At 41.2% G+C, this 23,276-nt stretch overlaps 1 protein-coding gene across 1 annotated transcript in view; it reads right to left on the reverse strand.

Moving 5' to 3' along the window:
- Nucleotides 1-23,276, reverse strand: part of GAL (galanin and GMAP prepropeptide) — a 296,633-nt gene that overhangs the window by 19,509 nt on the left and 253,848 nt on the right. Inside the window, exon 5 of the mRNA XM_029582661.1 lies at nucleotides 1,970-2,047. Within this exon, the coding sequence (XP_029438521.1) occupies nucleotides 1,970-2,047 (78 nt within the window). The remainder of the gene's footprint in view (nucleotides 1-1,969; nucleotides 2,048-23,276) is intronic.

A 23,276-nucleotide genomic window follows, 5' to 3' on the forward strand; every position in this document is an offset into this window, starting at 1 on the left:
CAGCATTGCCTTGCCTGGGAAACCTACATCGGAAATCCCCTATACCAATGGGGTGAGAAGGGTTCCCTCTGTCAAGGGTCCCGGGATGGCTACCTATGGATCACCTCACTACTGCCACCTCTGGTGGTAGACATCAGCTGTACAATAAAAGAGCTATTCTGTGTTTGTGCGTCCTGAGTCTAGCCCAGTACTGTGGCTCCCCACGGGGCTCCTCCCCGTGGGCATGGTCATCTGCCACAGTACCCAAGAATCCACCCAAACACCGCTAAACCAGAACAGGTCTGACCCAGCATGATGCTTCTAATGTTTTTGTGGAAGCCCCTCCCTTGCTTTAGGAGCACTCTGACCTCATTCACAAGTCTCTATGGAGGCACTTGGGCAATTAGTAAGGGACAGGGGATTATTAGGGTCCCCTTATATTAAATCTGCCACTGGCTCCTGATTAGAGAATTGAATTTAACTTGCTTACTTTGGCCTTCAAAGCAGGTGATCCAAAAAAATGGTGTCTGACTTAGCATTCATTCCATCATGGAAAAAAGTCTCAGGATAAAGCATAATTTTGTTTGCCTGTCTTGTTAAAAGCACAGAAAAGATATTCTCTAGAGCTAGCTTCAGCTTATGGAATGGACTGATGCTGAAGTTGTACTGGCAAACAAACTTCAGGAAGAGGTCAAAATTCAAAGGATTTAAAACAAGATTTGAATATTTCCCCATGCTCCTGGCTAAATTTGCTTGGCTACAAAGAAGCGTTCTGGGCTATGGTTTCACTTTCATTTTGTTCATGTGAAGCACTGTGCATAAACTGCAGAATGCTCAGAAAGTACAGACTTCCTCATTCTCTAGCACAGGAATGGCCAACTCTGGGCCTCTAGAGCCACAAATAGGCTAGGTTTTCAGGATCTCCAATGAGTATGCATGAGATAGATTTGCATGCACTGCCTCCACTGTATCTATCTCATGCATATTCATTGGAGATATCCTGGCCTATTTGTGGTTCTCGAGGACCAGAGTTGGTCATCCCTGCTCTAGCAGGTGATCAGGAAAAACCCTACAACAATGGATCCCAAGCCTGTCCTGGAGGACCCCCAGCAAGTCAGGTTTTCAGAATATCCACAATGAATATGCATGAGATTAAAAGTTGCATGTTATGGAGGCAGTGACCATGCAAATTTTATCTCATGCATATTCATTGTGGATATCCTGAAAACCTGACTAGCTGGAGGTCCCATAGGACATGTTTGGGAACCACTACCCTACAATGTGATGTCAGGGAGGACATAGTTTCCTCTAAGCTGAGCATGTGAACGATCACTCATCATTTTGGATCATGGCTCACTGGTTTTACATGGTCGCTCACATACATTTTTCTTTGTGCTATATAAAAAAAATGCAACACTAATATTGGTGCAAAAAAATTGTTGGTTTAAAAAATTGATGCTCACATGAAAAAAAATGTCATCACACCTAGTCACTTCTTGAAGGGAACTTTGAGGGAAGATGTGCCTGCCTCCTCTCCTCCCAATAGAATCTTACCAGGTTAGTGGTGTTCTCCCAGATGAATCCTGCCTCTTTGCTGTTCCACCTGCCTGGCACACTGCTCTGGCTGAGCTAAAATACCTACACAATGAGCATGTCCAAACCTGGGATCAGGATGTATTGATTTTGATCCAATCAGTGAATTTTGAAAATGCTCATGGTGTGGCATGATGGTTCAGCTGGCACACTTGCAGGGAGCTGACGACCACTGTTCTATGGCATTAGACAGGATGTTTTCTTTTATTTTGGTTAAATGCTTTGTTCTGCTCCTAAACTCAGCCCTCTTAATCTCTCCTGAATCCCACCATTAGAAGAATCTCCCATATAAACTCTGATTACATCTGATTGCTGTGATCTGAAACATTTCACATTTAATGGAACTTTTCAGGCAAAGACACAAAATATGAATAAATGAAAAGATACACCTACTTACCTTTAAGATGTAAATAGGTCAAAAATTCAGTTACTGTCTGTACAACATTATCATCCATCAAGGTCTTCAAAAAGTCACCTAAAAATGGAAAAGATTGATTTATGAAGAGTAGATGTTAGGAAACTGTGTCTGTCTTTACCTAAATACACAGGATGCTGCATCACTGTAGAAGATCCACATCCAAAAAATACACTTCTGTCCTAAGCCCTTACAGTCCCAGTCCAAAATCTCACCAATCCTCTACTGAATGCTAGGAGAGGGAACCTTAGGTAAGGCCAATACTGGTCTTTGAAAGCAAGGTACTAGACATGATTCTGTGTAAAGAATCTTGTGCCTTCTAGGAAGTGTATATCAATTCTTACACACCAGGGCAATAAGATCAGCTTGATCAGAGGGAGTCTCTCGCCCTGCTAATTCATCTTTAGTAAGCTCAGAGAGTCCCTGCCAGAAGACTGTGACCAGATCCTGTTCCATTGGAATTCCGTAGCCAGGGTTCGGAAATGAGTAGCGTACGTTTCTACTATTTCGGAGCCTTGACGGAGGCGGAGCAATCTGTGGCTGCAGAGAAAGAGCAGTCGAGTTCATCAAAGATTTTAGGAAATTGCCTTAATAAGTCACCCACTCGATGGAGATGGGGGTGGTGCACTGGCAGCCTGCATGGAATCTAAGTCAGTGGCCACACCCTGAAATAGTCCGGCAATATGGGTGAACTGGTTTATGTTGTTGCTGTACCCTGTAGGCCAGGCCTTGAAGGAACTGAGGTGATGGTGTGTCTGTCAAGCTCAGAGTCTCAGCAATCTGTAAAGCTCAGGACAATGTGAGTCCTTGGTCCGCTGCTGAGTTGGCACAGCCTGATACATGGAGACATGAATCAAGCCCTGGCATGCAGTAGAAGACACACCTAAGGCAAGGACTAGGAAGTCTTCACCTATACTGATCACCTCCCCTGCAATTTAAGCCCTTGGGTTCTTGGGAGGTAAGAAGGACTTGAAAGGCCGAAGCGAGGTCAAGGCAGTTGAAGAGCAGTCATCCAAGAGAGTTGTACAAGCAATGGTTGGGACAGGCAGAGAGCAAGCAGAGTCCAAGGCAATCTGAGTCAACAGCAAGTGGTCATCTGAAAATAAATAGACAGATAAACAAGGCAAGAAGGAGCAGGGCAGGATCAGGAGGCCAAGAAGAGAGGAAAGGCAGAACCAGGAAGACAAGGAAGGCCACACAGGAACATTTTATTTATTTTTATTTACTATTTTTCTATACCGGCTTTCAAGACAGGGGTCACATCAAACCGGTTTACATTTAACAGGGTGTGCAATATACAGAGAACTTGAGCAACTATAACTGGTGCATGATTAAAGGAATTGCAGTTACAATAAAACAGGGAAGTACACAACTGGGAGCAGAGGAAGAAGAAGAAAAGAGAGATTAACTGAGAGCAAATTATTTACAACGATTATTTACAGAGATGCAAAATTAATTCCAATGTGGTAGAAATGAAATCGTGAATGAGGTTGATGACTGAGTGTTGGTTTTGGTGAATGGTTACTATTTAAACCCATTGATAACAATGTGTTTGTGATGACGGTAGCAGGGATCAGTCTATGTCTGGACTGGCTTTTTTAAAAAGCCAGGTTTTTAGCCTTTTCCTGTAAGTCGGTAGGCACAGTTCTTGGTGCAGTTCAGCTGGGATGGAGTTCCATAAAAGTGGTCCTGCTGTTGAGAGCGCTCTGTCTTTGAGGGATTTGTGTTGAAAGTTTTTTGCGTGTGGAACATGTAGTGATTCTTTATAACACTCCCTAATGGGTCTGGCGGAGGTGTGTTTTTTTGAAAGGAATTTGTAAGTTTAGCGGGGCGTGTTGATGGATGACTTTGCAAATGGTGGTGATGGACTTGTACATAATTCTGTAGTGAATAGGTAGCCAATGAAGGGCTTTCAGGATTGGGGTGATGTGGTTGAATCTCCTGGAGTTAGTCAGAATTCTGGCAGCTGTATTCTGCACCATCTGTAGAGGTTTGGTATGGGAAGCAGGGAGACCTAGTAGAATAGAATTACAATAATCTAACTTGGAAAATATTATTGCTTGTAAAATTGTTCTGAAGTCCTGGGAGTGGAAGAGTGGCCTAATTCTTTTAAGGATATGTAATTTGTGAAAGCAATCCTTGGTCGTTTGGTTGATGAATGGTTTTAGGTTGAGACGGTTGTCGATGATAACTCCTAGGTCTCTTACGTGAGAGGTTTGAAGGTTGGCTGGTGGGTTTGAGGAGATGTTATTGTTTTCCGGGGCTATAAGGAGAAATTGCGTTTTTGAAGCATTGAGAATTAAGTTTAGACTGTTGAGGAGATGTTTGATCTCAATTAGGCAGCTGTCCCAGAATTCTAATGTTTTTGTAATGGATTCTTTTACAGGGATCACGATCTGAACATCGTCTGCGAATAGGAAGTGTTTCATGCGAATTCATGATCTCAATTAGGCAGCTGTCCCAGAATTCTAATGTTTTTGTAATGGATTCTTTTACAGGGATCACGATCTGAACATTGTCTGCGAATAGGAAGTGTTTCATGACATGGCAGACTGGAGACACAGGAAGATGGTAACCAAATACTAATGGCAAGTGCAGGAGGATCTCTGGCTGAGGGTCTTAATGGTGCAGAGCCAGCCCTTAAGTGCCTGTAGTGTGGTGATATCATCATGGCACATTGTCCAAGGTTTCTCATTGGAGAACCTTTAAATCAGAGAGAAGCGTGCATGCCTAGAAGAAGTCATGGTAGAGCTAGGATGCCCATGTGCAGTTCTGCGGCCTGCATGGGTTGGGGTCCTGACAGAAGCGCAGATAAGGGTACACTGGCTGTGGTAGCCATGCTACGGCTGGTGGAGCGTTATAATAAAAGCAGAAAAGGCCTCCCAAATTTTAAAGAAGGCTATATGCCTGGAACCAGTTCTACTGTGCCCAGACTTCACTAGAACCCTTCGTAGTTCAGACGGATATATCAGAGGTGGGGTTGGGAGGAGTTCTTTCCCTAGAAAAAAGGCCAGGAACATCTGGTAGCTTTCATTAGCAGGAAGCTAATGCCCAGGAAAAGATGATATTCCACAATGGAGAAAGAAGTCTTAGCCATCAACTGGGCATTAGAATCTTTCTGATACTAGTTATTGGGCTTCCAGTTTATACTGGTGACAAACCACCAACCCTTCATATGGATTGCATGGAACAAGGAACCCAACAGTCAGGTTAAGCGGGGGGTTCTAGGCACTTCAACAATTTAAATTCATAGTGCAATATAGAGCTGGGAAGGAGACTGTTAATACTGACGTACTTTCCAGTGAGGTCTCCATAATATAGGCAGATGCTCAACCAAAGAAGGTTGAGTTGAGGGGGAGGGTGTGTGACAGAGTGTATAATAGGGAGCCTCAAAATACCTTAAGGGACCAGCCTCATGGTTCTTACCCATGCAGCTTAAGCCACATATGGGTAAGGAATCATGATCCCAGGGCATTTCCCTTAGCAAGGAGATAAGCTAGATCCAGAGGGATCAGGGGGGCCTCTCACAGGAGAAGGATGCAAAGACTATACAGAACTGCTTATGTGTAGCTGTTAGATTTTTGTTTCAAGCATTATTGAGGCCTTTCTACTCATTTTACCTTGTAAATAATAAACGTTTGTGCAAGAATAGCCAAAGTATAGACTGCCTTGTTCCCCAGCAAGCCACGGACTGCTCCCACAGTGCTACAGACACTAAAAGTCACCCCTGTTTACTCCTTCTCTCTACTGCCCTATTCCCATAAACAGACAGACAGAATCCCAGTGCCTCTGTCTTTCTGACACAGTAAACCCTGCAGAAGTGAAGATAAGAACAAAGTCCTTCCTTCGCCCAAGTTATCTCTCCTCCTTTTCTCTTTTTTAAACTTTTTTTTTTTTTTACTTAGACAGAGCTCCAAAATATGTAGCTTTCCCCTATAAAATCCACCAGAGCAGTGATTCTTAGAATGGAGTTTGCACATGCTCAAACCTTTCAGTGGGAGGAAGTCAGTATCACTTGATACAACTGCCAGTTATAAGTACCGATAAGCATTAAAAATGCTTGACCTTGATTGGCCCTCCTTCCTGTTTTTTTTCTTGTCCCTTCCCACCTTGCTTTAGTCTAAGTATAATCTGACTGGCATTACTTGGTTGCTAAATTACTTTGAAGAGAAACACACCAATCTAGCTGATACTGTTTTGCTTGGTCCATAAACTTGAATGGGAAACATAAATGAATGGAAACAAGCATTTTAAATTAATTTTTGTGAGTGCCTCCATTTATTTATTTATTTGAAAGCTTTTATATATCGGTATTAGTGTGAAACATCATATCGGTTTACATTAAACTGAAAGATAGAAAATTACATGGAACAGAGAGTGGGGTAATGGGGACTAAAGAGAAAAACTGCATAAATGATTATAGGATAGGCAGAGGGAAGAGGAAACAAATAATGCATAATAAGTAACATAATTTGTTTTGAGGGGCTATAAGTAAAATGAAAATGGCCTCATTCATCACCATCATTTACACCAAGGCCTCCCCAATTGTGGTTCGGGACCCGAAATGGAGTCACAAAAACTTCAGCTGGGGTCACAAGTGCCTCAAACGGCAGCAGTCTTCAGACACCAGCTGTTAGAGTGAGGCTTGTAAGCCAACACACATTCACAGACCCTGCAGCAGTCCCAACTTTGCATGGGTTTCTGTGATAATTAAAAAGTGAGGGGGGATATGGGCAGCGGCATTGGCTCATAGGCCCTGTGCTAACTTTTATTACTAATACTACTGATGCTTGCAAATTACCATTGGGCTTGGGACCAGCCATGAATGGCGGGAAGTGCTGAGTATGCACATGCTGGTGAAAGTTGCCACTGCACTTCTCAATACATCCATTACTGAACATACCCACAATAAATTGTTTTCCCTATCATCAGCCTGCTCTATCTTCCAGTCTGTTGTTATCCATCTTTGGTCCAGAACCAAAAAGAATATGTTGCTGCTGTCCTGGGCGAGGGGGTTGTTTAGAAGAAGAGATTGTTGAAGGGGGAGTGAGATGCAGGAAGGTTCTGAGGGTTGGATCAGTTGAAAGGGGGAATGATTGCAGATATAATAGACAAGCTGGTGGTGAGAGGAAATCAGCTGGGGGGATGTGAGAGGGTTGGAAGGGAGGAGATGAAGGAGAAGGGATGGGGAATGACAGTGAAGGGATAGAATCAGCTGGGGGTTATAAGAAGGGCTTAGGGGTGAAAGAGGATCAGCTGGGGGGATGCAAAGAGAACTGGAGGAGGTGAGAGAGAGGGGATAGGCTGGGGAGGTGAGAGGAGCTGGTTGATGTAATATGGGATCAGCTGGAGGGGAAGAGATTGAGAGATGGGACAGGTATAGGTTTAAAAAGGAGATCTTATGGAGGTAGTGGAAGATGAAAGAACAGATTGTACAGGGTAGATGGTGAAAGACGGGATCAATTGGAATGTGAAGAGGGTGTGAGAGTGGAATGATAGTTGGAGGGGGACTGCACCACTGCTAATTTGCTTTGGTCCTTCTCTAAGGTCATAAGAATTTTCAGGTGCTAAAATGGGATCCCATTGGCTACAAGTTAGGAAGCCCTGTTTTATACATTCATTTCAGTTCAAATATTTTTATTGATTTTCAAATAATATAGCGAGAACATCACTATACAATAAATCAAGAACAGAGAATAGTACATATAGCAACCGAGAAGGTACATCACTGGTTACCCATTGAACAAAGAATACAAGACTTTATGCACCATTCATAAACTGATACACGACGAAAAAGCAGAGTGGCTGAACACAGCCCTCCGTGTCCATACCCCCCCATAGAAACCTGAGATCAGCAAACAAAGCACTGCTAACTATTCCCTCAGTCAAAACGGCCAGACTAACCCAAGTAAGGGATAGGGTCCTATCCCTAGCAGGACCCCCAGTATGGAACAATATGCCTTTAGAAATCAGACTGCAAAGAAACATCAAAACCTTCAGAAAAAGTTTAAAAACCTGGCTATTTAAGCAAGCCTACCACAAAGAGAATGGAGAGGAGAACCCAGGGAAATGTTGGTAGCGGTCAGTCAAACTCCCCCACACACACCTTTTTTCTTAAGTGTGTGTTTCTCATTTTTTATATTCTAAATTCTTCCTTTTTATTTTTAAACAAAGAACGAGAGTTAAGTAGTACTATATTTTATAGCGGAGTAAGAAAAAACTGGACATGACTTAACACCCACCAAATAATATTTATTGTGAAATTATGTTACAGTATATTGATGGCACCTGTTTAAGAGTTAGAATTCCAGACACTTTATACAACATATAGTTTTTGTGCCCTATTGTGAACCGTTGTGATGGCACCCGCTAAACGACAGTATAGAAAAGATTTTAAATAAATAAAATAAACATCAAAGGTTGGGTACTACAGGGATGATAACTCCAAGATGTTTCTATTGGCCTCCATGACATTGACCAGTGGATGGTGTGGCTTCTACACCACCTAGTTAATAAAATGTAATAGTCACAGCTTTTTCCTATCTAAAGAACATACTAACTGAATTCTGTCAAAAGCATCCATTAAGTAAGTCACTACTCTTCTAGTTAGAAAGAATCAGTTTAATGGCTATTGCCAATGCCATTAGGAAATCAAGCAACATCTTATTGGGAGGTGAAAGGTAGGATAGAAAGGCTACTGCCCTTAATATAATAATATGATATGTAATAAAGCATCTAATATCCAAAATATGAGATATGATATGCCATATTGTCTGCCAAAAGGCATTATTAAAAGGCCACAAAAATAGCATGTGGTACAGAAATGCTTTGGGAACTGCATAGGACCAGCACAGGTATATTTTAAAAGGCCAGCTCTAAACAATTTCCTCAGTCCAGATAACTCTGTGCATTCTGAAAAAAAGAGATTGAGTAATTCTGGAAGAATATTGCAGAATTCCAAAATTAGTGCCAATCCAACTAATAGAACCAAATATTCTGCAGACCAGTAAGTACAGGGAATTTAATAGCTTTTATGCCTTATTTAGGTGAAAAGCAAGGTGACTCTGTGGACCATAATCTCAATAGAAACAAGCTAAATTAGGGATAAAGGCTAGATAATGCAGAATCAAATCTGTGGAGCACATGCTGTTATGAAGTAGTAGCCAGTGATAATATCGAGATGAAGGTAAGCCAAACTGAGTAACCAAATGTTCAAATGAGAGCAACTTCATTTGATACATAAACTATATACCACTTAATTACCATGTATTCCAATACGAACACTTGGTACCATTCCCATATAGGAATTTCTCACAAAGAGAAGAAAATTTAGAGAATTTCCATTTAGGAGAAAAAGAGAGATGTAGGTAATTGTATTCAAAGTAAGCCTTATGCCTAGATGAAAGAAAATGATTCTCTGCCAAAGAATGAAGAAGCATCATTCCAGGGGTAACCACCAAGGGATATGGATGGGAGAGATTTTGTTCAATAGACAACCAATGGGGATTATCACCAATATTCAAGATGTCATGTAACAAGTGATGTCCTTGTTCTAAAATAAAGGATTGGTGGTAACTATAAAATCCACCTGCTAGTTTTAAATGTAGAAAGTGCAATTTTAGGGGTTTACCTGTCCATAAAAATTCAGAAAGCAACTAATCTAATTGTTTAAATCAATTAGAGGAGAAAAAGATGGGCACCATAGAAAAAGTATAATTAATTCTTGGTGTAATAACCATTTTAATAGTATCCAGGCATCCCTCCAAATGAGACGTAAGGGTGACCAAGAAAGAAATATATATTTCAGCATCTGTAGTAATGAAGTTTAAAAATGAGTAATAATTTGGGCATAATCAGTAAAAAAATGAATTCCTAAATACTTAACACCACCCTGTATATGCTTAAATTGATACTTATCAAGATTTACATGATGACCGCAAATATTTAAAGGGAAGGACCCAAGAAACAAAGAAGAAGGCGATCTATGAAAGCCATGAAGGAAAAACAAGACAAAACAGAACCCTGATTTTAATACGTCTTCATAAGAACATAAGAAGATAAGAAAATGCCATACTGCGTCAGATCAAGGGTCCATCAAGCCCAGCAACCTGTTTCCAACAGTGGCCAATCCAGGCCATAAGAACCTGGCAAGTACCCAAAAGCTAAGTCTATTCCATGTTACCATTGCTAATGGCAATGGCTATTCTCTAAGTGAACTTAATAGCAGATAATGGACTTCTCCTCCAAGAACTTATCCAATCCTTTTTTAAACACAGCTATACTAACTGCATTAACCACATCCTCTGGCAACAAATTCCAGAGTTTAATTGTGTGTTGAGTAAAAAAGAACTTTCTCCGATTAGTTTTAAATGTGCCCCCATGCTAACTTCATGGAGTGCCCCCTAGTCTTTCTATTTTATCCGAAAGAGTAAATAACCGATTCACATCTACCCGTTCTAGACCTCTCATAATTTTAAACATCTCTATCATATCCCCCCTCAGCCGTCTCTTCTCCAAGCTGAAAAGTCCTAACCTCTTTAGTCTTTTCTCATAGGGGAGCTGTTCCATTCCCTTCATCATTTTGGTAGCCCTTCTCTGTACCTTCTCCATCGCAATTATATCTTTTTTGAGATGCGGCGACCAGAATTGTACACAGTTTTCGAGGTGCAGTCTCACCATGGAGCAATACAGAGGCATTATGACATTTTCGTTTTATTCACCATTCATTTTCTAATAATTCCCAACATTCTGTTTGCTTTTTTGACTGCCGCAGCACACTGAACCGACGATTTCAATGCGTTATCCACTATGACGCCTAGATCTCTTTCTTGGGTTGTAGCACCTAATATGGAACCCAACATTGTGTAATTATAGCAGGGGTTATTTTTCCCTATATGCATCACCTTGTACTTATCCACATTAAATTTCATCTGCCATTTGGATGCCCAATTTTCCAGTCTCACAAGGTCTTCCTGCAATTTATCACAATCTGCTTGTATATAACTACTCTGAACAATTTTGTGTCATCTGCAAATTTGATTATCTCACTCATCGTATTTCTTTCCAGATCATTTATAAATATATTGAAAAGTAAGGGTCCCAATACAGATCCCTGAGGCACTCCACTGTCCACTCCCTTCCACTGAGAAAATTGTTCATTTAATCCTACTCTCTGTTTCCTGTTTTTTAGCCAGTTTGCAATCCACGAAAGGACATCGCCACCTATCCCATGACTTTTTACTTTTCCTAGAAGCCTCTCATGAGGAACTTTGTCAAACGCCTTCTGAAAATCCAAGTATACTACATCTACCGGTTCACCTTTATCCACATGTTTATTAACTCCTTCAAAAAAGTGAAGCAGATTTGTGAGGCAAGACTTGTCTTGGGTAAAGCCATGCTGACTTTGTTCCATTATACCATGTCTTTTATATGTTCTGTGATTTTGATGTTTAGAACACTTTCCACTATTTTCCCTGGCACTGAAGTCAGGCTAACCGGTCTGTAGTTTCCCGGATCGCCCCTGGAGCCCTTTTTAAATATTGGGGTTACATTTGCTATCCTCCAGTTTTCAGGTACAATGGATGATTTTAATGATAGGTTACAAATTTTTCCTAATAGGTCTGAAATTTCATTTTTTAGTTCTTTCAGAACTCTGGGGTGTATACCATCTGGTCCAGGTGATTTACTACTCTTCAGTTTGTCAATCAGGCCTACCACATCTTCTAGGTTCACCGTGATTTGATTCAGTCCATCTGAATCATTACTCATGAAAACCTTCTCCATTACGCTTACCTCCCCAACATCCTCTTCAGTAAACACCGAAGCAAAGAAATCATTTAATCTTTCCGCGATGGCCTTATCTTCTCTAAGTGTCCCATTAACCCCTCGGTCCAACTGACTCCCTTACAGGCTTTCTGCTTCGGATATCTTTAAAAATGTTTTTACTGTGAGTTTTTGCCTCTACAGCCAACTTCTTTTCAAATTCTCTCTTAGCCTGTCTTACCAATGTCTTACATTTAACTTGCCAACATTTGTGCTTTATCCTATTTTCATCTGTTGGTTCCTTCTTCCAATTTTTGAATGAAGATCTTTTGGCTAAAATAGCTTCTTTCACCTCCCCTTTTAACCATGCCGGTAATCGTTTTGCCTTCTTTCCACCTTTCTTAATGTGTGGAATACATCTAGACTGTGCTTCTAGAATGGTATTTTTTAACAATGGCCACGCCTCTTGGACATTTTTTACTTTTGTAGCTGCTCCTTTCAGTTTTTTTCTAACAATTTTTCTCATTTTATCAAAGTTTCCCTTTTGAAAGTTTAGCACGAGAGCCTTGGATTTGCACACTGTTCCTCTTCCAGTCATTAAATCAAATTTGATCATATTATGATCACTATTGCCAAGCGGCCCCACCACCGTTACCTCTGTCACCAAGTCCTGTGCTCCACTGAGAATTAGATCTAAAATTGCTCCCTCTCTCGTCGGTTCCTGAACCAATTGCTCCATAAAGCTATCATTTATTCCATCCAGGAACGTTATCTCTCTAGCGTGTCCCGATGATACATTTACCCAGTCAATATTGGGGCAATTGAAGTCTCCCATTATTACTGCACTACCAATTTAGTTAGCTTCCCTAATTTCTCTTACCATTTCACTGTCCATCTCACCATCTTGACCAGGTGGACGGTAGTATACCCCTTTCACTATAGTCTTCCCCGACACACAAGGGATTTCTACCCCTAAAGATTCAATTTTGTATTTAGTCTCATGCAGGGTGTTTATCCTGTTGGACTCTATGCCATCCTGGACATAAAGCGCCACACCTCCTCCCGGGTGCTCCTCTCTGTCATTGCGATATAATTTGTACCCCGGTATAGCACTGTCCCATTGGTTATCCTCCTTCCACCATGTCTCTGAGATGCCAATTAAGTCTATGTCATCATTTACTGCTATACATTCTAATTCTCCCATCTTACATCTTAGACTTCTGGCATTAGTCTACAGACATGTCAAAGTTTGTTTTTTGTTTGTATTTTCATTCTGCTTTTTAATTGATAGGGATAAGTTAGAATTTTTTAGCTCAGGTGAGTTTTTAGTTTCAGGCAATTGGACTATTTTTCTAATTTTTGGAACCACACTGTTGGGATACCCTAATTCTAATGCATCATTAGTATCCTTAGAAGATACCTCCCTCCGAACCATGCGCTGCTGAGCAACTGTCGGCTTTCCCCTTTCTTCTAGTTTAAAAGCTGCTCTATCTCCTTTTTAAAGGTTAGTGCCAGCAGTCTGGTTCCACCCTGGTTAAGGTGGAGCCCATCCCTTCAGAAGAGACTCCCCCTTCCCCAAAAGGCTCCCCAGTTCCTAACAAAACTGAATCCCTCTTCCTTCCACCATCGTCTCATCCACGCATTGAGACTCCAGAGCTCTGCCTGCCTCTGGTGACCTGTGCTAGGAACAGGGAGCATTTCAGAGAATGCTACCCTGGAGGTTCTGGATTTAAGCTTTCTACCTAAGAGCCTAAATTTGGCTTCCAGAACCTCCCTCCCACATTTTCCTATGTCGTTGGTGCCCACATATACCACGACAGCTGGCTCCTCCCCAGCACTGTCTAAAATCCTATCTAGGTGACCTGTGAGGTCCGCCACCTTCGCACCAGGTAGGCATGTTACCAGTCTTCACTACAATAAATACTTCTAAAAGGGACATCAGGCATCTATTTTGTCTTGTTTTTCCGCAAAAATTTAAAGACATAAGTTTTGATTTTTGCCAGTTCACTCGGAAGCCAGAAATAAAGGAAAATTGGAGATGAGGATAAGTTAGGAAGGGATACCATTGGATCAGTAATATATAACCAAACATAAGAACATGCCATACTGGGTCAGACCAAGGGTCCATCAAGCCCAGCATCCTGTTTCCAACAGAGGCCAATCCAGGCCATAAGAACCTGGCAAGTACCCAAAAACTAAGTCTATCCTATGCTACTGTTGTTGTTAATAATAGCAGTGGCTATTCTCTAAGTCAACTTAATTAATAGCAAGTAATGGAATTCTCCTCCAAGAACTTATCCAATCCTTTTTTAAACACAGCTACACTAACTGCACTAACCACATCCGCTGGCAGCAAATTCCAGAGTTTAATTGTGCGTTGAGTGAAAAAGAACTTTCTACGATTAGTTTTAAATGTGCTACATGCTAACTTCAAAGAGTGCTCCCTAGTCTTTCTATTATCCGAAAGAGTAAATAACTGATTCACATTAACCTGTGAGAAGCCAATCTTCCCCATATTCACAGAAGATAAATCCATAGAGATCTCTTCAATGGTAAAGGGCTTATCTAACTAAGGGGGTCATTCATCAAAATGCATTAAGGCATTATCGCGGGCATTAGGTTCCTAACACCCATGATAACACTTAACGCATGCGCTAAATACCACATCATGAAATGCATAAGCAAATTTGAAAATTTTATTCAAGTGGGTGGAGTAAATGGAAATGAGGACTGCTTAACGTTGCATGTATAATGTAATGTTCACTATCATTGGATTTAACATTGGAAATAATTACATCTTTTTTCTTGGTGTTATCCCTGTGATAGCTGTGTATTAGGCTGAAAAGGGATTTATTGCAAATCCCGTTTTGGAAGAGGGAGAAAGCCTCTGTGGAGGTCCACCGATTTTTTAACTATTTACTATAGATGTGAATCGGAATCGGTTCGGATTCCAGTTCAGATTCACATCGTGGGGGTTTTTTCAACCGGCCCGATCGCGGTTTTGTTTATCGGCTGCGCCCGAGCCAATAAAACAAAAAACCCACCCCAACCCTTTAAAACTAATCCCTTAGCTTCCCCCACTCTCCCGACCCACCCCCCCCAAAAACATTTTACAGGTACCTGGTGGTCCAGTGGGGGTCCCAGGAGTGATCTCCCGCTCCTGGGCCATCGGCTGCCATTAATCAAAATGGTGCCGATGGCCCTGTGCCCTTACCATGTGACAGGGTATCCGTGCCATTGGCCAGCCCCTGTCACATGGTAAGAGCACTGGATGGCCCGTGCCATTTTTAAAGATGTGAGTACGACAGTACCCCCCCCTCCTCCTAGGGCCCCCTCCAGGGGGTTTTGGTTTTTTGGCATGAGAAGCATGGAACTGTAGTAGTAGGTTTATATCCAGAATGTTGGTAACGGGTTCCAAGGAATTTTCCTCAGGACCAAAACCCTCCCAAGTGAGAAGGTACTCCCATCTAGACCACATTCCCTCATATCCAGAACTTCTCAGACTTGATAGGTAGTATCATCATCAAAGGCCATTGGTTGTGACTCCGGTTGTTTCCTGGTGGGCCAGGAGAGCACTAAGAGTTTCAGGAGTGATATGTGAAAAGAATTGTGGATTCGAAGATGGTGGTAGATGGAGCTGATAGGTGACAGCACCTAGGCGTCAAAGGACTAAAAAAGGTCCAATATATCGTGGAGCAAGGCGCATGAACAGCAGTCTTAGATGAATATTTTGAGTGATCATAACATGATCAAATTTAAACTAACAACTGGAAGGAGGACATTAAGTAAATCTGCGGCTCTAACACTAAACTTTCAAAAGGGAAACTGATAAAATGAGGAAAATAGTTAGAAAAAAACTGAAAGGTGCAGCTGCAAAGGTTAAAAGTGACTTCAATTTTAATTTTTCAATTTGTTTAAGGGAGGTAGTTGAATTAAAAAAAAAGTTTTTGAAATTTGGAAGGTTATATAATTGTTTTCCTTTTAGGATAAGAAATTGAAGAATTACAATTGAAGAATTACAATTGAGATAAGAATTTTGGGTTAGGCCGTGAGGAAGCCCCTGTGTAAGAGTGAAATGAAGATATCTTTGTCGGACCAGATATATCTTGAAACAAAAGAAAGTAGCATATAATAAAACATTTGTGAGATAATAGAGAAGGAACAATAAGCCAGAAAGTGGATATACTTGAATATATATAAAAAATTGTTTAAGAACATAAGAAAATGCCATACTGGGTCAGACCAAGGGTCCATCAAGCCCAGCATCCTGTTTCCAACAGTGGCCAATCCAGGCCATAAGAACCTGGCAAGTACCCAAAAATTAAGTCTATTCCATGTAACCATTGCTAATGGCAGTGGCTATTCTCTAAGTGAACTTAATAGCAGGTAATGGACTTCTCCTCCAAGAACTTATCCAATCCTTTTTTAAACACAGCTATATTAACTGCACGAACCACATTCTCTGGCAACAAATTCCAGAGTTTAATTGTGCGTTGAGTAAAAAAGAACTTTCTCCGATTAGTTTTAAATGTGCCCCATGCTAACTTCATGGAGTGCCCCCTAGTCTTTCTACTATCCGAAAGAGTAAATAACCGATTCACATCTACCCGTTCTAGACCTCTCATGATTTTAAACACCTCTATCATATCCCCCCTCAGTCGTCTCTTCTCCAAGCTGAAAAGTCCTAACCTCTTTAGTCTTTCCTCATAGGGGAGTTGTTCCATTCCCCTTATCATTTTGGTAGCCCTTCTCTGTACCTTCTCCATTGCAATTTTATCTTTTTTGAGATGCGGCGACCAGAATTGTACACAGTATTCAAGGTGCGGTCTCACCATGGAGCGATACAGAGGCATTATGACATTTTCCGTTTTATTCATCATTCCTTTTCTAATAATTCCCAACATTCTGTTTGCTTTTTTGACTGCCGCAGCACACTGCACCGACGATTTCAATGTGTTATCCACTATGACACCTAGATCTCTTTCTTGGGTTGTAGCACCTAATATGGAACCCAACATTGTGTAATTATAGCATGGGTTATTTTTCCCTATATGCATCACCTTGCACTTATCCACATTAAATTTCATCTGCCATTTGGATGCCCAATTTTCCATTCTCACAAGGTCTTCCTGCAATTTATCACAATCTGCTTGTGATTTAACTACTCTGAACAATTTTGTGTCATCTGCAAATTTGATTATCTCACTCGTCGTATTTCTTTCCAGATCATTTATAAATATATTGAACAGTAAGGGTCCCAATACAGATCCCTGAGGCACTCCACTGTCCACTCCCTTAAAATGAGAAAATTGCCCATTCAATCCTACTCTCTGTTTCCTATCTTTTAGCCAGTTTGCAATCCATGAAAGGACATCGCCACCTATCCCATGACATTTTACTTTTCCTAGAAGCCTCTCATGAGGAACTTTGTCAAACGCCTTCTGAAAATCCAAGTATACTATATCTACCGGTTCACCTTTATCCACATGTTTATTAACTCCTTCAAAAAAGTGAAGCAGATTTGTGAGGCAAGACTTGCCCTGGGTAAAGCCATGCTGACTTTGTTCCATTAAACCATGTCTTTCTATATGTTCTGTGATTTTGATGTTTAGAACACTTTCCACTATTTTTCCTGGCACTGAAGTCAGGCTAACCGGTCTGTAGTTTCCCGGATCGCCCCTGGAGCCCTTTTTAAATATTGGGGTTACATTTGCTATCCTCCAGTCTTCAGGTACAATAGATGATGTTAATGATAAGTTACACATTTTTACTAATAGGTCTGAAATTTCATTTTTTAGTTCCTTCAGAACTCTGGGGTGTATACCATCCGGTCCAGGTGATTTACTACTCTTCAGTTTGTTAATCAGGCCTACCACATCTTCTAGGTTCACCATGATTTGATTCAGTCCACCTGAATCATTACCCATGAAAACCTTCTCCATTACGGGTACTTCCCCAACATCCTCTTCAGTAAACACCGAAGCAAAGAAATCATTTAATCTTTCCGCGATGGCCTTATCTTCTCTAAGTGCCCCTTTAACCCCTCGATCATCTAACGGTCCAACTGACTCTCTCACAGGCCTATGTTTCCATGTATTGATATTTGCTGTTTGTTGTTTGTTGTTTTAAAGACATATGAATGAGGAATTTGTGAGTAATATATGGGTTAGTTAGATTTTAAATTGCCTAGATAGATGTTTGTATACATTTGCTTGAATAAAAACATTGTATTTATAACAGTGATAATGGCTCTGAGTGTGTTGTAATTTAATAGACAGAGAACAGCCTATTTGATTAAATCCCTTTCAGGCCGATTCAGTAAAGTCCGCGGTAGAGCGGACGAACGCCCGCTCTCCCGGCGCACGCACCGGCTCCTCGCCGGTGTGCGCGATGCAGTATTCAAATTAGGTGGCACGGTAGAAACGGGGAAAAGGAGGCACTAGGGACACTAGCGCGTCCCTAGTGCCTCCTTTTTGACAGGAGTGGCGGCTGTCAGCGGGTTTGACAGCCAACGCTCAATTTTGCCGGCATCAGTTCTCAAGCCCGCTGACAGCCACAGGCTCGGAAACCGGACACTGGCAAAATTGAGCATCCGGTTTTCGGCCCGACAATTCAAATTTTTTTTTTTTACTCTTCGGGACCTCCGACTTAATATCGCTATGATATTAAGTCGGAGGGTGCACAGAAAAGCCGGAAGAAATTAGCGCCGACCTTTGGGTCGGCGCTAATTTCTGAAAGTAAAATGTGCGGCTTGGCTGCACATTTTACTTTCTGTATCCTGCTGCATACCTAATAGGGCCATCAACATGCATTTGCATGTTGAAGGCGCTATTAGGTGCCACGGGTTGGACGTGCGTTTTCCTCCCCTTACTGAATAAGGGGTAAGGGAAAACGCGCGTCCAATAGCAGGCTATCAGTGCGCTCCGTACTATATCGGCCTGTTTGTTTGCAATACATTGACATCCTTACCATAAAGCATTTTACTGCTCTGTACACGACCCCAGCCTCCAATGTTTCCAAAACCATTTTCTGTACACCAGGTTTTGAGCCTGGAATTGAAATTATTTATACGGCATAGCTTCTCATTTCCTTTTCCATGAACAGGTAATACTTCCAAAAAGGCAATACTCTTTGCAGAGTGTCTTGTCATTTTTCCTAGATTTTGGAAATCTTTTTGTACTTCATGGATACCATTTCTATTGAGGTCATTGGTCTCCAGATGGATAATAGCACTGATCTCAAAGTTCCTACTTTCTTCTTTAATGACATGAACTATCTGGTTTGCATTTCTACTAGCTAAGGATCCTGGAGTGAATTGAACTCTTGTGTCACCATCAAAGAGTGCTCCCAAATTGTTTCCTCTAATGATCAAGTCTCACAGCAGAAGCAGCTTTCTTTCATGACATTTGATTCTGTTGCAGGGCTTCTGGGTGCATTGGGATACTTTTAGAAATCATTTCAATATCCATTGCTGGGGTTTCTTCATTGTCCAATGCAGAAAATGCATTATGTAGGGTTAACAGTGGACTATTGTGCAGAACATTTGGGATTGAAATCAATAAGTGCACGGTTTCAATTAGGGTCTAAAGCATATACCCTTGGGCCATTTTAGAAGTTCCTTCATTTATGCACTCAAAAGAAATATGCTATATAAATTCCTGTATTCCATTAACATGTATGAAATATTGGGTTCTTTGGCTAGTGTCTGGAGTACGGATCTCTGGCAAACTGTTTCGGAAGATTACGTGTATACCTGTATTCTTAAAATATACAAAGATATAGATTTTGTAGTACTAAGAGAACTACAGTTTCGTATTAGTCATAGAATATTTTCTCCTTACAGAGCATTCAGGGCAGGTTTAACAGGAGGGTAACCGCTGTCTTAAATGTGGAGAAGACAAAGCTCATTGCTTCATGGGTTGTGGGAATGCCCTATGGGTCACTCTTTTTCCTCTGCCCTGGCCAGAAGGTTTCTATCTGGTGGAATTATAACATCTTGGGAACAGCTGAGTTATGTTTATTGGAGTTGGAGGAAAACATCCTTGAATGTGGAAAACACCTTAAAGTGTTCTTATTCAAATGTTGTTTAATTGGGAAACTGCATTTTATTAAATTGGGTGGTATCTGACCCACTGAGTGAGTATGTGGCATACCAGATTGGTTGATTTGTCATGTTTAGAATCTAAACCTATTCAATTGAAATCTCCATCCTATCTGTGTAGTTTTGTACAAATCTGGAACCCATTTTTTTTATAACTCTGCTTTGATCTCATGTAATATATTGCTTTCTCTCTTAATAATAAAGTTTGTTAAAGATAAAGTATTAAAAAAAAAAAAACTAGGTGAAGGCTCTTTCACTCTATATGCATTTTTGACAAGAAACCAGGGAAAAGGTTTCACATGTTAAGGTGCTTCCTCACATATGGACACACAAGGGCAGTGTACATCCCCTTAGTCAGAACTTTGGGAGCAGCACAGCCCTGCAAGGAGCTTCAGAGGATAGCACCAATGCTCTTATGGCACTAATAAAATTCCAGGGATGGTAGTGCTGGGCAAAGGGCAGCCAAGGGTACAGCTCTTAGCATTAAAGTACCATTAGCAGCAACAAGCTTAAAGGGAGGTGGGAAGGAAGGAGGGAGTGAAAATCTAACAGCATATATTGATATCAAGAGGTCAAGCGAAAGCTGGCATAAACGGAATCCTGTCATTATAGATATAGCGCCTGCATAATTTATTTATTTATTTATTTAGAATTTATTTTGAAGACATATCACGTTGGTTTACATTGAAACAGTTGTTGAATAATAGCATTACATGGAAGAAGGGTTTTGCAACTGGGATCCCAGGGTAACAACTGGGGGTGCATACCATCTGAAACATTCAAGAGTCGCAACAAACATTAAATTGAGATTACATTAAACTGAAAATAAAATTGAAATACAATCAAAAAGTTTAACACTAGATTGAAAAATAACATGAAGAGTTAAGAATTAAAAAGGTTAACTGTTAATAATGATAGTTAGAAGGTGTCAATCACGAAAATTAACCGAAAGAGGGGTACATTAGGGAGTGCTGTCAAAAGGATATTTTACAGAAGGAGAAGGAGAAGTGCTGTCCAAAGGATATTTTACAGAAGGAGAAGCGATCGGCGGGTTATGTAAAGGCTTGGCTGAATAACCACGTTTTTAGCTTTTTTTTTGAAGGTCTGTGGGCAAGGTTCTTGGTGGAGGTCCGGGGGGAGAGCATTCCATTGTGGGGGACCAGCTGTAGATAGGGCGCATTTCCTTAACAAGGTCTTGGCTGGGGGAGCGTAGAGTGTACCTTTGTAGAAACTTCTAACTGGTCTAGAGAAAGAGTGGGGCTGAAGAGGGATACTTAGATCGAGTAGTGAGAGGCTTTGTGGATGATTGTTAGGACTTTATATAGAATTCTGAATTTGATAGGTAACCAATGGAGGTTCCGGAGGATAGGAGTAATGTGCTCTATTTTGTTAGTGTTGGACAGAATCCTGGCGGCCGAGTTCTGTACCATCTGCAAGGATCTTATGTGGTTGGCTGGGAGTCTGAGAAGGAGGGAGTTGCAGTAGTCGATTTTTGAAAAGATGATGGATTGACGTACCGTGCGGTAATCCTGAAAGTGGAGAAGTGGTCTCAATTTTTTTAGGACCTGAAATTTGAAGAAGCATTCCTTTATGGTGTTGTTGATGAATTTTTTAAGGTTTAGGTGGTTGTCCAGGATGACACCCAGGTCTCTTACTTGGGTTGGTGTTTAAGACTAAGCAATGGTTTTGGAGATGGAGATAAGTAGGTTTGAAGGTATCGAGTCTGATGAGTGGGAGGAGGGTTTTTTTGTTGTAAAGGTGAGGGGGGGTGGGCTGGCGATTGGTTGAGATAAGCAGGGTTATTAGGTTGGTGATTTTTTTTTCGAAGTAAGTAGCAAGTTCTGCAGCTTTGCTTAGTGCTTGGTCATCCGGTATAGTAGGTGGAGATGGTTTGGTGAGAGCCGAGACATAGGAGAAAAGAGACTAGAGTCAAAGAGAAAGTGATGGATTTTTTGGGCAAAGAAATCTCTTTGTTTTGATGATGGAGTTCCTGTAGCAGTGCATTAGGGATTTGTAGGCTGTCAGGGTCATTGTGGTAGGGTTTTTCCGCCATCTGTGTTCTTTGCTTCTAAGATCTTGTTTTAGAGTTTTCAGTTCTGGAGTGAACCAGGGTTTTCTGTTGTTGGGGTTGCTGTGTTGTACTTTCGTGGTTAAGGGGCAGGTTTGCTCTGCTACTTTATTGGTAATGTTGAACAAGGAGGTAGTGACTGCGGTTGCATCTGAGAGATCAAGGTGGGCTAGTTCTTTGGAGAGGCTGGCGCTGAGGTCGTCCAAGGAGCAGGGTTTCCTGAATTGTATTGAAGATTTTGGGAAAGAATGTGATGGGGGGTTGGTGTTCTCGAGGACCGTAGTAATCATCCAATGGTCGGACCAAGGGACTGGTGAGCATATGGGCTTGGAGGCAATAGTAAGGCTTTCATTTAGGAAGATTAAGTCCAGGGTATGTCCTGCTTTGTGAGTGGGGCTATTGATAATAGGGATGTGAATCGTTTTTCAACGATTAAAATTATCGTCCGATAATGTTTATATCGTCTTAAATCGTTATAGAACACGATACAATAGAAATTCTAACGATTTATCGTTAAAAATCGTTAAATCGTGTTAGTGCGCACTAACTCCCCGTTAGTGCGCACTAACTCGATTTAGTGCGCACTAACTGAAAATGATACAAATAAACACTTTCCAGGTCACTGAAGGTCAGTTAGGAATGAATATGTGTTCCTATTGGCTGGCTGCCCTCTTATCTATTGATATTATCAAGGTTACCACTGAGGTGATGGTTGGGGGGATGGGAAATGGAACTGGAAACTAACGAACACCAACAGAAAATGAAACAAAGTGTTCACACTTCCCAGGTCAGTAAAGGTCACTTAGGAATGAATATGTATGTATGTATTCCTATTGGCTGGCTGTGCTCTTATCTATTGATGTTACCAATATGGTTGGGGGGATGTGAAATGGAAACAGTTGGAAGCTTGACAAAAAAAGTAATGTAATGATCAGCACTCACGTGACTAGAACTTGTTTGTTTATTATTTTGTTAGCAGGCACCTGAAATGCTAGTGCATGTTGAATTTGCCAATCACTGTGCATTTTAGAAAGGTGGTCCTGGCTGGAACTGTACACAGTTCAAATATATGTAATTGATTGTTGGTAAGTGTATTTTTTAAGTAGCCACACTGGCACCAGTATGTTTACTTTTCCTCCTACTTAACTCACTAGCTCAGCTTTGTAAGAAGGGCTTCTCTGCTTGTGTGTTGTTTTTGTTTGGTGTGAGGAGAGCAGAAACATCAGATCTTTATTCAATCTACTACAGTCATCTCTTACAGTGCCCTATCCCTATTAATACCAGGAGTGTTGTGATCTTCCTGCACACAGTGCCCTAACCCTGATACCAGTCTGAGACAGCTCCCTCCCTGCATTACT

Source organism: Rhinatrema bivittatum, chromosome 17 (assembly GCF_901001135.1).
Source record: "Rhinatrema bivittatum chromosome 17, aRhiBiv1.1, whole genome shotgun sequence".
NCBI classification, from domain to species: Eukaryota; Metazoa; Chordata; class Amphibia; order Gymnophiona; family Rhinatrematidae; genus Rhinatrema; species Rhinatrema bivittatum.